Source organism: Leiobunum rupestre, chromosome 2 (assembly GCF_980474605.1).
Source record: "Leiobunum rupestre chromosome 2, qqLeiRupe1.1.hap1, whole genome shotgun sequence".
NCBI lineage: Eukaryota > Metazoa > Arthropoda > Arachnida > Opiliones > Sclerosomatidae > Leiobunum > Leiobunum rupestre.
The window spans coordinates 40,139,243-40,157,684 of record NC_143385.1 but is presented as its reverse complement, the minus strand read 5'-3'; the positions used below and the strand labels follow the sequence as shown (position 1 = coordinate 40,157,684).

The window sequence follows — 18,442 nt, the reverse complement described above, 5'->3', positions numbered from 1 at the left end:
TTCGTTTAATTTGATAATTCTCAGCAGGGGGGTATTAGTGTGTCCTGTTATTATAGGTTGTATAATATTTGTATAGACATAAATTCCGGATATTCCGTGGTTGAGATCTGCGGGGTACATACCTATTTCGTTAAAAAGAGGCCTTTCAATTTGATTGTTTGAAAAACCTAACATTCGCCCGAGTTTGGGGTTATCTATTGGAAAGGTTAAAAAACTGTTTCCACCCAAACCTTTAACTGAAACTGTCGAATCTGAATTAAAATTAAACTCGAATTTAGCCCAACTCTGATGTGGCAATGATTGTTTCATCGCTAATAAAATATCATCAATAGTGTGGTACACACCAGTTGGAATTCGACAATGGAATTTGTCTACAATATTTAGTTTATTATTTTTACCATGTTCGTAATTGTGGAAATCAATATCACGTTTTTGTCGTCGACTATTCTCAACTCTGTTTAAATCGTTTCGAAAAATTATAAAATTAGCCGTATTATCTAATTCTAATCTAATTTGAAGTGGGTCTAATGCTTTGCTTTTATAAACTGAAGATATATAATCTACTTTGTACTCAATTTGTAAGAGGTCTGCTAGAGGACCGAATATTTTAATTTCCAACCCACTCATTAACTCAATTTGAAAATAATAATTTCCATTTTCTTTGAAAATAAAAAATCCAGCCTTAAGTGAGATATGTGAATCAAAATATCTTTGAAGTTCATTCAAAAATTTGAAATGAACAGATAACGGTTTAAAATTCCCGCTTAAATCTTTATCAGACTCGTAATAGTTTCGTTCAAACGTATAACTGTCATTTTCCCAGTTAGGAGCTTCGATTGGAAAATTTTTATTGTACCTAAAATCTATAACAGATTCCTCATCTGACATAAATTTTTCCTCATAAACTTTTAAAGGATTTTGACTGCTAATTACACCATTTTGAAATTCTGGCGCGTTTATATTAAAAATATTTGCTAATCTTTAGGAAATTAAATTCTTAAGTACTGACCTCGATTTATTTCTTCTATTGCGTAACTAATTTCGTACCGATTCAAAGGGGGGAAGTTAGTCGCCTGTTGAATCTCGTTTTTTAATTGTCTATGCAAAGATAATGGGATAATATTTCCAAAATCATCTCTCTGACCTTCAAATAAAAAAGGCTGGATAATTGATACGGAATAGAAAGCCCAATCTTCCTGCTCAAATTGCGGTATTTTTGTAGTCTCAATACGTATGTAGATAAAATTGTTGCGCGAATTAAAAGTAATATTTTTTAAATTATTTAACGGGCCAAATTTTTGAATACCCGTAAAATAAGTGTATCTTGGAATTTTAAAAAGATCTGCTAATGGATTTTGAAATTTAATTTCCATCCCTACCGGTATTTCTAAATTAAAATATAAATTATCTTCATCATCTGACGATATCGCGGTTTTTAATCCATCAAACTGTCTTGGTTTACATCGTTCTAATAAATCGCGTATAATTAAGTGTAATGTGAACGGTTGAATTTCATTATTATATTGTCTTTCTCCCTCATATCTGTCCGCTTCAAAAACAATCGCGTAATTATTCCATTGTATTTGTTTAATAACAGGCTGAGATGGTGGATTAACTGGTATTGGGAGAGAACTTGGTAGATTATTTTCTTCGGAAGGATTTAAAACTTTTGGTTGGTTGACGTCTTCATTAATATTTGGAATTAAAGGTTCTGTTGGTAAAATGTTGTTTAGATTTTCTTCTGGTTTCAAATTTGCCTTTTCTTCTAAATTTGTTTTTGGTTCAAGTTTTGGTTTTTCCTCTTGTTTCACTTCTGGTTTTAGTTTCGGTTTCTTGTTAATTTTCTGTTTTTTTTTCTCCTGGGTTGTGATTGTATTTCTTCCACGGGAATTTGTCGTGGTAAATATTTTTGTTGATATTTATTCACAACTAACGCTTTTTTAATTCGTACTTCGATAAAATTTGTTGCGTAAGTTAAAGAAATAGTTTTGGCGTGATTCGAGAGAGGATAATTAGAAAGATAATCACTGTCGACAAAATCATTTTCTCGAAATTCCAGAACAGATGCTAGGGGCGATGCTTGAGGTATTCTTATTTGCACATCTTTTTGTAACTGTATTTTTAATTTTGAACTGTCTTCGTTTTCATCAACTTTTACCGTATTTATTTGTATTTTTCCTTTAAGTGTTTGATTGGCCTCAATAGTTTTAGCAAACTCGTTGAGTATATTATTTTGAAGAGATGTTGGAATATTATTCTTATTTCGGTCTAGATCACCCTCGTAACGTTTGGGTGGAATTTCAATTTTAATATAATCCCATTGATTTTCTTCGGGTGAAATAACATCTGACACGTGCCCTACTTGGAAATGCGAATACTCATTTGTTATATTCGAATAAGTTTCAGGAAGAATTATTTCTGCTAATGCACAAGACCATTTTTCATTGTTAAAATTTAATGGTTTTGATAATTGAACTTTAAAGCTAGAAGGCGTATTTTCCGGGTAAATATCGGGTGATGCGTTTGAAGGTAGAAATACTACGAAACTTGACATCTTTATAATGACAGTTTCAGTTGGGCGACACCTCGTTTTATACTAATAAAAGATTTGGATAAAGGATTGGGATTTGAACTTGAGACTGTTTGAATAACATCCTGCAACGCTACCGATCTACCACGCTAAACCTTAACACAAAAGAGTTAAAATATCTATTTTACGTAGGAAAAATAATCACAATATATTAGAAAATCAGCTTTATTCACATATTTTCAATCATTTGACAGGTTTGTTCAAGATTTTCCAAAACCTCAATGGGTGTTTCAACTTGATTAAGAGTTAAAATTTGATTATTTTTACAATATTCTTGAAAAAAAATAATAGCTTCCATCTGCTCATCAGATGGCATGACAAAGTCCGGTGGAAATACAACATTTCATTTCATTGTTGAATTTAAAGTTTCTTCACTCTTAATACCAGTTGTCTTTTTTTACGATGAATTTTCTTTGGAGTTCCAGTACCATTAACAAACTCGTTTAACCATTCTTGATGTTTTACGTTAAACTCGTTCAAATAATCAATAATTTGATCGTCTAATATTTCTTCTTTGGATGTATATTCTGGTTTCTTTGAATGAAGACAATCGCAAACATCAATACGAATTTTATTTTTATAACTACTCGATAAGTGATCCATTAAGTGTTGCTTAAAAATTGTCTTGTCAAGATATTGTTCTTGACAAATCCAGCATTTAACACTAAAGTTTAAATTATCAAAGAAATTAAAAGCGTGTTTGCGACATGGCTCATTATAATAACAAGGATTATCGTTAGGCGATTTGCATTTAATTTCTGGTTTCCCCATAAATAACTTCATTTTTTTAACCTTTAAAGAGCTCGATTTTTGAGACGTCTTACGCTTACACATATCCTTTGACTTTTAAATGTAAAAACAAATATTTTTTATAGAAATAGCTACTATCTCAACTTTAGACACGTTTATTAGCTGTTTAAAGTATTTTGGGTGGGGACAAAACCGTCAAGGGTATAAAGCGAAGGTCGCGAATTCGTTTCCCCATCTCGCAAATAACTAATTAGCATTTTAAACGGCGAAAAAACGAAAAAACGATATCAAAATTAAATAAGTGGAAGTATTTGGTGGGGTCACATATTACCGCCGATATCTCGGTTCGACCTTGTCCGATCGTGACCAAACTTGTTGATTTGATAGACCGAGGCTTAGTGGTTGTGGACAGGTGTCAGGCGTCGAGGTCAAAGATCATCTTCAAGGTGAAATTTGAGATTGAAAATTAAAATATTTTTTTGACTTTTTCCAAGGACAAAAATTTTTGTTTTTGAAAATATTTTTGGGGGATGGGGGGGTTGTTTTGGTGGCCATCTTGGCGGCCATCTTGGATTTTTACATGTTCATATTTAGTTTTATACTACTTGTATAACTGATATTTTATTTTTCATTTACAACGTATTACATTTTCCATTCATATATTTTATGCGCTTTAAACTAACGAACAATAAGAATTATGATCATGGTATTTACACAGCAGCGGGCCCGAGTCTGATAACTCATCGGACATCCGATATCTTCGACGTTTCGAGAGGTACCATGTTTATTCAAAGCCTTTCGCGTAGAATGTGATCGCTTTAGCTCTGATGTTGGTAAAGATTCCATCCAACGCACTCACGAGTAGTGTACCCAAGGGGTTAATCACCGTTTTTGAGGAAACTAGGGGGTATGTAGACCTTATGTTAACATGAAAATTAACCAAGGGAAAAGTTACGCTGGGCCTCCGTTTTGCCATGGCAACCAAAAACGTTTTTGGCCCCTCAAAACGAACCATTAAAAAAAGCATGAGATTTTCTCGGTGAAGATTTTCAAAAATTCGGAAAAAATTAAGTTTACTCAAATTCAACAATTGGGTAATTTGGCAAAACTTTAATTAAATAGGATAAAGTCACACAAAATTGTTGGAAATCGACCAAAAATGGTAAAAACATATCTAACTTGGATAAAAGATGAAATGAAACTATAAAAATTCGATAAGTCTACTTAATGTAAGGAAAAAATCGCAGGGCCGTAAGTAAAAGTGTATATATTTCGAAAAGAGTGCATTCTTAAAATGAAAATTCAGTTATCCGAATGTTTCATTCTAATCAAGTTAATGGCTATATAGTTTTGAAAATTGGTTTACGAATGGGTCTATGGCATCTAGATTATAGTCATAAGAAGTAGGCTTAATTTTAGGAATAATGCTACTAGCATTACCTACAGCATCTTGTTTTTGTATTATCGTAAATTTCTTAGAGAGTTCCGAACCATATCTAAATTTTATAAGAAAACGAGAACCACCGTTGGACTAAAGGTAACAATGAACACGGTTGAAGAGGTAAAAAAGACCAATAACGTTTGGGGAAACTAAAATGTATTAATTTATTAAGTTAAACCGATACGTGGTACTTCGGCCGATAGGCCTTCAAGGCTAAGGTACAAGTTAAGATAAAAACACGCGACAAGAAAAAAGCGAAAAAGACTACGCAACACACAAAAATAAACCTACTAAAAAGGACTGCCAAAAAGGAGGATGTTCACAATAAGTTTGATGTCAAAGAAGGGGGGACCGGGGAAAAAACTGAAGGGGAAAGGCAAATACCAAAAAGGGGGAGACAAAAAAAAACAAAAGTAAATGTGTAGCCAGTTTTGGTTTTTAATTTCTTCCATTGGTATACTATTACTAGTTTTACCAAAGAACTGTTATAAATTTCGGTCGTAAATTAATTTCGCTCTTATTGACATTTCGTTAAACAATAAAGATCATATGATTTCTTGGTCATTTTGCACCTTAGAGAATTCTGCAGCTATCTTTTTGACTAGATTGGTTATCCCGTCTTCACCACTTGAGTGGCCAAGAAATCTTTTGTGTGGTTCAGTGTGGTAGATGTAAAACCTTAAGATATCTCATGCAGTTATAGGCTGCAGGGGACTATTTAAATATTAGGCAACATATTCGTAGAGTTGATTCTTCATAAGGAAATGATTTTTCCCATATGCCAAAACTTGTTCTATTAAAAATTTTGCTTTTATCTTATCAATGGTATTTGCTGCTTCCATTCTTTTCGGTTTATTTTTTTCCTTGACATTTTTGGCAGTGATAGTCAGACTATAAATTGTTTTCTTCATTGAATTTTTACAACTTCTTTTTTAACATAAAAAGGTGCCTGTGTCGATGAATTTCTTGTTTCAACAATTTTACTTGAATTGTACTCTAATATTGAGCTTTGATCAGTTTTCTGAGAAGACCGTATTTCGATAGATTTTTAAAGACTTTTTGTTCATTGTCATGTTAGTTCAGTATGATGTATAAATCTTCCATTATATCTAGTAAGAGGAACTGCCGCTCTTGAAAATGTTTCACCACGTAAATTTTTCTATTATGATTGACTAAACACAATGTTAATAATAAAAGAAAATGTTTTTATAATCGATCTATTATGCTCAAAATACGAAGGGTGCTAACCACGTCATGATTCATGTTGATCTGTAAGTACGTTTTCCCGGGAGTGATTTTATGTATAAGAAATACCCAAGAAATTTGTAAAAAAATATTTTTTGTTTTATAATGCCCGTGGGCTAACGTTGTGATACCATCGTCTAAAATATAACGTTTGTCGTCACGGGGGTTTAAACAGTTTATTCTGGCGTACAGTTGACACTATATGTTTGTTGCTGACAATACGCTTCATCTCCGCGATAGTTAATTTATGGTTCAACAAACAGTCGCGATATTCCGCGTGCCGGACGCGCTTTTGCACCACGCGTGTGCAGACAGGATGCTGTACATTTTGGGACGTAAGCCACAAAATTCTTCAATTGGTATGCCGTCCATCTCCTCTTTAAACTTCCCGAGTCTCTTTTTATTGGTTTCGTCGAACAGAGGGTGATGTAAAGGATATCCCGAAAAGTCATATTTATCTTTTTGTTCGGCGAAATCTTGGTACAAATCAGGTGTTTCAATTTGGTACGTAAGACTGTCTACAAATATAGAATACATCATTGGATTATATGTATTATCCAAATAGATGTAGATACTTACCAGTATCTGTGAAAAGAAGTTAAGCCTTTTCACCATACTGTTGCTTTATGACGTCGTAGTGGAATTTATACATTAAAAGCTTCGATAGAACCAAAATGACGAAACCCGTATATATGGGACGGTTAAGAATAAGTTTTTTCTTGGACGAATGGATGTCCACAAGGTCATTTTGAAAAATAGTGAATTTTTCAAACGCCGGGGAACTAGCTTTCTTTACCGCCTTTTCAGGTGTCGTGACTAGTTTGAAATCCTTACGTAAACGTAAATTTTCCATGGTTTTACCTTAAAAAAATTATTAAATTTAAAAAAATATATTATTTTTTAACTTAATTTTTAATTTAATTTCATACCAAACACCGCATTGTTCATTAATTTGAATAGGTCCTTTTCAAAGTCATTAGCCGCCATCTTTCCTTTCTCTGTGTTGAAGTCGATGTAAGAGTCCCTTTTCCACGTAGTTTTTAAGGTTTCGATAATGAACTTCGTATCGTTCTTTATTGAAAAGGTTGGGGACTAGTTTCGGTAGGCTTTCTTTGATAGGAATATTCAATTTAGTCATCTGGGTTTTGGAATAGTTGGATAATAGCTCGGGTTTAATGGACTTTGATTCGGGTGCTAGCGGGTAACAATTATGATCGTCGTGTAACACGCTTGGATATTCTAGATCCACTTTGACAGTAAAACCTTCCGGAGCATCGTCAAGACCTCTTAGAATTTCTAATTGAAGATATATCAACCCATTTGAAATTTCTCATAGGTAAGGCGTCGTACATGACTGATCCATATAAATTATTAGCGTCTATTAAAATGTTTTTTTAAATTAAATTATTTAAAATATATTTTTTTAATTAATTTTTTATTAAAATTTTGATTATTCTTACCGAGATAACAAATATAGTTATCAAGCTTGGACGGATCATATGTATCTAGATATTTGTTATTCGCCTTGGCGAATCGATGACTAATCATTGAAACCCCTCCTCGAATCCCTTTTTCTATGAACAAATGCATGTCCTCATCCAGAAAGAGGTCAAGACGCACCTTAGTCATACATAGGGCCGCCTGCCACGCAAAACCCGGACCTGTATATGAATGAGCAGGATCTAGACGGTATGAGTTCATACACATACGACGGAAACTTTGAAAAAGTCTGCCAAAAGGAGAGTATCAGATAATACAAAGGTCGTGGTATCCCCCTTTAAAGATATAAAATCGTTAATTTATTTAAACTAGCAATAATTAAGTAATTCATACCCATATTTTCTATGTTGAACGTTTTCAAGACATTTTGAGTATGTTCGTAGTCAGCTTCACTCAGAGATTCATCGGTTAAATCGTTGTAAAAACAGTCGATAGGGGGCAGTTGTGTTTCTTTGAAACGATCTTCAGAATCCATATACGAATATGAAGGAGAAGTTTAACTTCTTCGGGACCAAACACAGAGTTGATCGAGGAAAATGTTTGGGAACCACCCTTTGCCAGATTTGCAACCAAAGTTTCAAGTGAGGCTGGCAAGAATCGGATACTGTCAACAAAACGCAGCTTGCCAAGCGTAAACGAAATGTACGTTTCGCTGTTGGTAGCGATGCAATCGATATTTTAATTTTTAATTTGGGTGATTTGTTGCATAATAAGATTCGCGTCGTATCTGTAAGATTTTGAAGTTATAAAATTGGTTTAAATTATAATTACTATGCATTTTTATTACCTGCTTAAGTTGTGAAGGAAAACGGGTATAAATTTCGGAGATTTCAACTTCAGATTGCATCTTTGACACGCACACCCTCTATAAACCCCCGTGTAATGATCATGGTCACGGGTTTTGACTGAGGTCTTAGCAAACGTAGCAGTGTGTGGCTGACTGGTATGATCTTTCTGCAACATCCATAAGATTTATCGGGATATTTTCCTTTAACTTATCAGATATGATCGAGGAGTCGTCCAAAAGCATTATCAAAAACTTCAACGCACCGTCTTGCCCTCGATAGGTTTCGTGTTTTACCAGTTCACCTATAATATGAAAATATCGTTATATAATGTCGTATTTATGCACACTTGATTAAGCTAACCTGTTGGTCCGATAATCACGTATGAGAATCCGCATGTAACGTGCAAAGATAATCTCGTGGTTGAGGATAGAGATTCGTCTGGTAAACATGCCATTATCTTTGACTGTAATGATTCAAAATCCGCAAAAATTGTGTACGGAACCTAAAATGCAAGGGTAAAATTATTATTTTTTTATGAAAATAAAACATTTTATGTAAAAAACCATTTGGTGCATCTCGTCGTTTTTGAATTTCAAAATTGGTTCATTGTACGGTATCTCCACACGTTGTGGTTGGTGAACATTACAATCACGCATGTGATAACGATGGACTTCCTCCGTAGCGCTTATTTTGAGACATCGGCGAAAATAAAAGTTTTGTGATCATGTTTTGAAAAGTTATTGAAGAGACGACTTAAATGGCGAATTAACACAGTGGTTTCTCTGACCGTTTGTCACCAAGAGTAAATCAATTTCCCTCGACTCAGGTACACGTTTTTCACTCACATATCGCGGAAAATATCCCTTTTCGTACGCGAATATGTTTATTGACAAATTGTTCGCCTCTTCGATTTTTTTCAGTTTATAGTTCTTTATACGCGTCATGTTCAAATGGAAATGTAATTCCGCACAAATCGAGTTCATTCTCGTATCGCTTATAATGAGAAATACGGTTAGGGTTGTTATTGGCTGGATGTAGTTTGGCCAATATTGACCACAGGAAACATTTGTTGTCACTTGAGCCTTCAGGGTCTACATTTACAGTGGCGTATTTAGTTTCTATCACAGGTGGTAATTGAAAATATGTACCACCTACGAGAGGTAAATATTGGATAATGTTAATTTGTAAATACAAAGTTTTATCCAGAACCCAACCACTACCTACTCCCTCATAATTGTTCATAGTGTCGACAATTTTGTCTCTACTAGAGTTTATTAGCTGCGGGATTACTTCGGGTGACATCGTTGCGTGGGTGAATCCTCCGAAATACGGCATTGTCTCAACGTCCGAACGTACCAGTGTTACCGAGTTCACGTGTATATCGCGCACGCACCACCATATACCACTTCATTCCATTATTGGTATTTAGTTTGTTTTTTAGATATCCTTCGACAGTTTTGCGATGTTCATTTATAAATAACACTGGATCAGTAACGCCATCTGGTGCTGTTAAATTGTTATATAATAATAATACTAAAATGTACTTAAATTTAATGTTTAGAAGTGTAGTAATTTATGCACTGCCCCAATGTGGAAATAGTAAATTCACTAACTCAAAGAACTTTTTTGTAAATATTTGTGGGGGATTATAGCCATTTAAAATTAAACGAAGGCATATTTGTAAATCAAACTACTCAAAAAAGGAATTTTAATAAAATATTTTATTATTATATGCAAAAGAAAAGATTTAATTTCTTCTAAACATAATTCACTAGCAAGTTGAGCCTAAATGTTGCTAAAAATATGAACATATGTAAGAAACGGAGTAGTTAGGGTACCCTTGGAGGGTGAGCTCCGTTATCGTCCGAACGCTAGGTGAAAAGACGGAGAAAAAAACGGAGGCGAACCTCGAAAATGTCCACCTTCGTTTTTCTGGTCACCTAGGGGGGTGACATACCGATAATTTTTTTCTGTGCGAACACCTGGCGGACAACGGGAAGTCCGATTCCAAGAAAAAAATAACGTGCGAACGCTTATCGGGAGCTACGTTTATACATACATTTTAGAAATTTTAGGCCAAAAGAAAACACCGCTACATCTTTATCTCAAATTTCGAGTCAATTAAAAGTGTTTGGTTTCCTTACGAGCGTCGTGCGATATGTCGAGCGGAAATAAAACAGATAATTGGTCCGCCAAAGAGACTTTAGCATTGATTGAATTGTGGCACGAATTGTATGATAGATTAGAGGGTATGAGCCGAAAGAAAAGTATTTTTGATGCAATTGCGAACAAATTAAAAGAGCTAGGGTTGATAAGAAATGCTAAACAAGTACAAAAGAAAATTCAAACGTTGAAAGACACGTACCGCAAATCGAAACCTGCCATCACCGGCGGTCCGGCGGATCTCCACCAAAAAGGAAATACTACGAAAGAATTCGTGAAATTTTCGGACAGCACCCATTCTATAATGAGGAGGTTTGTGATATCGAGGAAAGTGAAATTATTCAAGTTGATCTACGTCACGATGATATTACTAGGCAAGTATTTTCCTGGGCATAAAAACCCACGTTAAAGCTTTTTTTTAATTCAATTCCATTTCGTGCCATACTGCTTTTAAAATTTTTAACGTTTAAAATTAATTACTGAGATTCCGAATTTGAGGGAAAAACATTGTTTTAATTTAATTTTAATAGTGAATCCATTCATTCAAATGAAGAGGTGGACAAAAGAGATAATTTGGATGAACCAATACGCGAACCCGTCATCGTCGAAATGGAAATAAAGTACTGGTAAATTCATTTAAAGGGGTCGGAATAGTACCAGAAGTAAAACGAAGTGGCTGTTTATATTTTTTGGCTGTGGTCATCCCACTTTGGGCGAGTTCCCGACGAAATTAAAAAAATATGAACGCGTGACCGATGCTGCGCCAAAGCCACTTCAAGAGTTATCACAAATGATTTTTAATTTTGTTTGTTTTCTGCATTGTAAAAATTAACATTTGGAAAAAATATATAAATATCTCAAAACTACAACGTAGTTTAAAAATTTCATTAAAATAGGTCCAGAGAAAATTCCAGAAAAACCTAAGAAAATGACATTCGGAAAAAAAGAAGGTATGATTTTCGAGCAGAATTAATGAATTGGTTTTGGAGTATTTAAAAGAGAGCGAGGAAAAAATAATTCACTTTTAACTACCGCTGTTGCAGAGCAAGGCAAGTATTCATTTAGAAAAATTAGTTGGTTGTTTTCCTACCCTCACGGAAGCTTTGATTAAAAAAGGGGACACAAGCCCCATAAGCGCGCATCACCCACCTTCATCTTCATATATGACCAACTCATTTCTCAGTCCAGCTCCACCACCTCATTTCGGATACATGTACCCAGGGCAGTATAACAAAATTTTAAATAAACAAAGTCTTTGTCCAATTTAAATGAGTGATTTTTTCCAACTTACAAAAAATTTCATTATATATGACAATATTGTACATTTTAAGTATCTAACTTAAGAAAACATTACATTCACAACTTGGTCGACATCATCTTCGTATTCTTTACCACTGCTTTCAAATTCCAATTTTTGGCTTAAAAAGTGTTCGATTAAAGCGTTCCTAATTTTCATCATCATTGTCAGTTCGCTCATTAATTTGATCAGGTTGTCTTTCCCTCATGTTTTCTAAATTTTGACAACTTTCCTTCTCTCAACAGTAGTTTTATGTTCTACAGCAATGTTATTCAAAGCAAGAGAGACGTTAATCATTCGGGAGACATCAAAGTCACCTAAATCGGCATTTGAGTCGTCCGAATACATTTTCTATAACTCGTCTAGCTCTGCTTAATCTGCAGATGGAAAGGCAGAGTCACCGAGTAAATGATATCTCACACCTACACCATTAATTTGTCTGACGACATCGCTCCGAAATAACACACCTTCTTGAGCTAGAGGGTAAATATAGGTCTTTTTGAATGCGCCTGCGTCATTACTTCGGCCTGGAAAACCCGATTTCACGTACAGAGCTTTGTAGTTAGCGTCACAAATAACTAAAGCAGAGACAAAATACCATCCTCTAAAATTGTAGTAATCAGTAGTGAATTCCTTAGGGGGCAAATATGGAAATGGCAGCCGTCGATGGCTCCAACGGTCATTGGAAAATTCCAAAGACTTTAGAATTCTTCGGCTTTCTCCCTCATTTCATTAGAAGAAGGCCATTTAATATGGACAGGAACTAAACATTTACTTGCGGAAAAAACGAATGCTTTATAACAATCATGCACAGTAGTTTTCCCAACTCCGAATAATGAAGCGATAACGTTATATTCTGAGCACGATGCAAAAACCGTAAGCGCTATTGAAACTTTTTTATCTACAGGGAATGCCTTCCTCATTACTGTATCTTGAGTGAACAAGTCATCGTAAACTTTACTAACCATATACTCAAACGCTTCTCGGGAAAAACGAAATAGGGGCTATGAAATCCTTCTCGGTGAACCCGGGCACAACGATGTCCCATCAAACAGACTGGGAAGGCTTTTTCCACTTCCTTGGGCCTTCTAGCTCCAATTCTCTGTAAAAAGTATTTACAATTAAATTTAAAATATACAGAAATGGAAAAAAAAAAACGAAAACGATTAGTTGGGTTATCAAATTTTGAATATTTATCACTACATTTAAAATGGCTTGAATAGCCACGAACAAGCTTAAAATACATAGATTTTCGTCCATTTTAAAAATGCGACTGAGCTCCACAAAACTATAAAATGAATTAACCCTAGTGTCGGTACGCTGCGAAATAGGTAATGAAAAGTTGGTGCGAACGATTTCCGTAGTTTCTAAATTCGGAGAAAACGGAGGGAAAACCCCGACGTCCGAACGAGATCACCCCCCTAGGTCAAGACGGAGTAGTCCGTGCGAACATGGTATAAACTTCATAATTGTGAAATTATGGCCTTCTTGTTCGCGGTCACATTTTAAAAATTGTATTAGGAAACTTAGACGGGTACAAAAATAACCCGGCTATAAAATCATAATAGTGATAAATATACAGGAGTGAAAAATGTCTTTGGCAATTGTTTTTCTTGAAAAAATTCCTTGCAGAATCATATTTTCTGCAAACTTCTTCCCGATTCCAGACGATTTCGTTTCTAGATGAATCCTTACCTAAAATAAATAGTCCAGTATTTTTAGGATTTCATTTGGAAAAAATAACAAATGGCCCGAAATTTTGCTTAAATTTAGAATTTATAAATGTTGTGTCAAAAGTCACCATCATTTGGTTGTACGCCAGTGTTTTTTTGGTGGAAAAATGTTTAAAAAAATGGACATTTGCTAATATCTCCATTCTCGTTACACATATAACAATAACGTGCATTGAATAAATTATGATCAGTGCATTATATTCAAATATGGTCTTGTACATTTCATCAAACGAGCAAGCGGTTTAGCACACTAGCGATTTAATGTTTTTTATTACTTTATAGCAATTTCATAGGCTTATTACAAGGGAAATGACTTTCAAGATATATTTTTTAATTATTTCTTCACCACAGTGTCATATTTCATAATTTATTTTCATGAAATCATGTAGAAATTCAAGAAAATACTTGAAATTGAAGAAAATTAAAATTTTACATTTATTGCAGAGTGTAAAAAAATACTAATGCTACGACAATTGCAACAACAAACTTCTTCCTACAACATATGCTTCAGACTGAAATAAATAATTTTCTCCCAGTTCCGAGATATTATGAGCATTATGGAAGCCACATTTACCATGTGAAGCCTATAAAAGTGATATAAAAATTAAATCGAGATTGTGCAAATCCAGTTGCTAGTGCGATAAAATTTATTGACCCATATTTTGTATAGAATCCACTTGTTGTACATGTAAAGAGTACAAAGATATTAGAGGAAAAAGCCACGTTTTTGTCAAAAACCATTTTTGTTGGAGAGAAGGGGTGCAACATGAGCTAGATAGTACCATACAAGCCTAAAGTTAACATATTTTTGGGTAATGAAACCTTTTCGTGCTGCAGCCAATTTTGCGGGTTTTATCACTACTATAAGAGTATGCTCATGTAAGCTAGATTAATCCATGCTCCGATTCAAGCAACGGTCTCGTCAAATGATCCAGAGTTTATTTTTCTTTTTTGTCCATTATCGTAAAATAGCTAGTATCTTCTCCGGGCTCCAGGATATAGTACACACCTGCTCTGGAATTATTAGGATCGTGTGCCTCCTTTGTTTAGATTTCAAACAGCTACCAGGGGCTGCTAATTTTAATTAATATGACGTCACAGCGTCGTCTGCTGATGACAAGCTATAATTAAAGATATCAGCTAATTGAGTAAGCGTCATACTTATGATAATATTTGTACAAACAGCTCGATCACTATGCAAAATTAAGGAAACTGCTAATTATATAAGCTCAATAATACTAATAAAATAAAGTTTTTATCAAATCAAAATCATATGAATAGAATTCATACATACCTATTGTTTTTATTTTCCCAAATTATATAGAAAGGGACCAGCGGTTTTAAGTGCATCTAAATCATTTTCATTAAGATACGTAGTTATGATTTCTTTCTCCAGCAAGCATTTCTGTCATTGATCTGCCATTTTGAGGAAACATTTCAGTACTTTCGCTTCATGGCCCAGTTTTGTTTGGAACCCGGGAACAGATCAAATTCTATTTGAGCAGTCAAAAAAAATTAATGAAAAAGCTCATTATTTGCATTTTCTAAACAGTGAAAAGGATATATTTTCTAATTCAACACAAGTTACACATGTTAATATTACCCACTGTTGACATATGTAAAATACTTGTATATTGAACGATAAAATTGGCGCCTGGTGCCATGATGTAATCGGTTCCAGAATGACTCCTCCCTAAAATCCACGTGCGGCGCATGCGAAAGGTTAAAACCAAAACAAGCTCAAAAGTGCGCTGCATGCTGATTTTAGGGAAGAGTCATTGTGATAGCCCCAGCGATACCTATTGTTCAACGTCTTATACAAATATACGTTCTTGATATTACATATGTTACAGTGTAGCCATTTGCATCATCCCTTACAAACAAGAGCGTGAATATTCATCTCTTGAATTGTTGATTATTTTCAAATCAATTTCTTTGAAGTACTGTTAAGATTGAAAACTCTTTTGAGTTATCCTCTTAAAACCACAGGTGGGCTTTCACGCACTCACTCACAAGCAAAAGTGGCGCCGCTCTTCGAGGAAGACGAAGGATTCTTTTAAAACTTTTCTTTATAAAAAAACAATTAATTCTTTTTCGAACTCTTATGTTTTTAAAAAACCATTACGTAATTTTCTCAATTCGCGCGCGTATTTTCATTTCGTATCTTCAATGTTATCTCTTCCTTTGTATTAATAAATGTTTCGTTCGAATTTATGTTTTCTTATTCAACATACGCGCCTAAACTTGTAAGGGGGGACAGAGTCGAGGTTTTTTTAGTCGTCTAGTACCGGGTCATTCCTGAAGTAGGAGAAGCAAGTGGTAGACGTATTTTTTCTTAAGCTAAAGATGAATTTGAGAAAAACAGAATCACTAGTTTCAAGGGTTTTCCCTGTACACTCTGTTTGAAAAGTCTTCGACAGCTGAAAGTTTTGCCCTCTTTTTAATTCTGCTAGAAAACTATAATAGATAGCTCGATAAAACCAATTGCAACTTTTATTTATTTTTCAATATCTTTCGTTATTTATCGGCTTCGTCCGCCAAAAATTAATAGTTTGGCGGGAACCGTCAAAACTCATTTTTGACACCTTTTTAAATATTGGTTCTACGGCACTGACTCGCGCGTTTTTGAATTCACAGTGGTCGGTTCATATTTAGAAAGTGGAAACATTATCCCTCTACAATCAACGGTTGAGAAGTTATCGCGTTTCCAAACTTTCGTCGAAACTAGGAAACACCTAAAATGCATCAAGCGATTATAAATATTTGATCCGAGTTTCGCGTTGCTCGAAGACCTATCGGTACGAGTTATTAGTAAGTTTTTAAAGTTCTTCAAATTTGTTTAGGATTTAGCTATATTATCCCTTTTAATTATGGACTTATCTACTTTTTCGCGTATTTTATCATAAATAACGCAACTTCGACGAAAATTTGGAAACGCGATAACTTCTCAACCGTTGGTTGTAGAGGGATAATGTTTCCACTTTCTAAATATGAACCGACCACTGTGAATTCAAAAACGCGTGAGTCAGTGCCGTAGAACCAATATTTAAAAAGTTGTCAAAAATGAGTTTTGACGGTTCCCGCCAAACTATTAATTTTTGGCGGACGAAACCGATAAATAACGAAAGATATTAGAAAATAAATAAAAGTTGCAATTGGTTTCATCGAGCTATCTATTATAGTTTTCTAGCAGAATTAAAAAGAGGGCAAAAATGTCAGCTGTCGAAGACTTTTCAAACAGAGTGTACGTTTTTAAGCGTGAGGGAGCTAACGAAAGCGGGTTTTTTCTACGTCGGTCACCGGGACAGCGTAATGTGTTTCTCCTGTCAGTGTGTCGTCTTCACAGGTCATAATGATAACGTCATGTGCATCTCTTGCGAGAGGGTCGTCAAGGGATGGTGGCCTAATGACGTCCCGTTGCTGAAACATATAGAACAGAATCGCTTATGTAAATTCGTAAATGACGGTAATACGGGGAATGTCCCCGTCCTAACACTGCCGAAAGACGATAAAGAGCAGACGGTTGAGACGGAGCTAAATCCTATGCGCCATGAGCTCGAGAGAATTCGTTCATTTAACAAGGGATTCCCGGTTAATATCATAGATGGTAGATCTTTAGCTCACGCTGGGTTTTATTATTTGAATTACAAAGATTCTGTTAAATGCTTCGCCTGTGAGGGAGAGCTTATGGCTTGGGAAAAAGGCGATAGTCCTTTCGGTGAGCATAGGAAATATTTCCCCCATTGTAAATTTCTATTAGGGGAAGAATGTGGAAACGGAGCTCATTTTATAGCTGACGAGGATATTGTAGAAACTAATCAGCCACCTTATTCTTCGACTGCCGAGAAAGCCATAGTATACTGTTTTTTAAAAGAGGTGGTTGACATTTTAGAGGGTGATAAACGGAAACGACTGGAGACTAAACATTTTGGCACAATTGGATAATAGGTTTTGGAGGCCGTGGGAATCTATCTTTTCCCTAACTTTCTCACGGTTTGAGAAATTCCTTCATTCGGGGTCTCTCTCCCCCTAGTTAGAGATTTCTCCCCGGGATTTTAGTTCGGTAGGAATCATTCGATCGCTAGTTTACGAAGGTGTCGGACTAAATTTTTAACTTCCTCTAAAAAAAAAATTAATACCCTGGCGAAACGAGTCGCTAGTTTTAAAAAGTTCCCGGTGGAATATATGGACACTCTCGAACTGGCTCAGGCGGGCTTCTTCTTCGTAGGACATAAGGATATCACTATCTGCTTCTGGTGCGACGGTCTGGTGCGGGATTGGGAGCTGGGATCTAACCCCTTACATTGCCACACCGCCTTGTTTCCCGAGTGCGAGTACGCCAAGCTCGAGTTCGCGAAGCTTCAGGAGACCTACGATGCCCAACTAGGCCCTATGCGGTATGCGGACGAGCGGTTGAAGACTTTCACCAGTTTCCGCTAGAGAAGACGTACCACATGGAACTCACCAACGCGGGTTTTTTTCTACACCAACTTTACGGACTGCGTGAAGTGTTTTTTCTGTGGTGGTGAGATCGGAGATTGGGGTGCGGAAGATGATGCCTTTCTGGAACACGGGAGACTATTTCCCGCTTGCAAATTTGCAAAAAACTATTATTGCGGGAACGTCTTTTTAAAAACATTCATTTGACCTCGTTCCCGTAACTTTCTTTTTCCTCGATGTAGAAGATCGAACTAACTATTCCTTATTAAATAATTTCCATTTTAAAAGAAGAATCTCCCTAATTAATAATATTTTACAGCATATTTTATTAAAACATGTACAGAAAAGTGTAATAAAAAATGATTTAGTATAATATTCGTCTCGTTATTTTTTCCAATACATTTTAGGTAAAAAAGATAGGTAAGAGAAGGAAGTAATAAAGTGAAGTTAGAGGACTCCATAATTTTGGATCTATAAATTCAGTGGGTCTATAAA

General features: G+C 35.2%; 1 protein-coding gene and 1 pseudogene across 1 annotated transcript; one reads left to right on the top strand and one right to left on the bottom strand.

The window, feature by feature from the left end:
• Window positions 1–12,087: 12,087 nt before the first annotated feature.
• Window positions 12,088–12,457, bottom strand: LOC149957503 (uncharacterized; annotated as a pseudogene).
• A 4,362-nt stretch (window positions 12,458–16,819) lies between these two features.
• LOC149957502 (baculoviral IAP repeat-containing protein 7-like) lies at window positions 16,820–17,452 on the top strand. Its single transcript, XM_090167066.1, has one exon. The coding sequence runs from the start codon at window positions 16,820–16,822 to the stop codon at window positions 17,450–17,452; it is 633 nt and encodes a 210-aa protein (XP_090023192.1).
• The last annotated feature ends 990 nt before the right edge of the window (window positions 17,453–18,442 follow it).

Bases quoted from the DNA above. Each gene is read 5' to 3' on its own strand.
- LOC149957502 (XM_090167066.1), top strand. From the start codon at position 16,820: ATGTGTTTCTCCTGTCAGTGTGTCGTCTTCACAGGTCATAATGATAAC.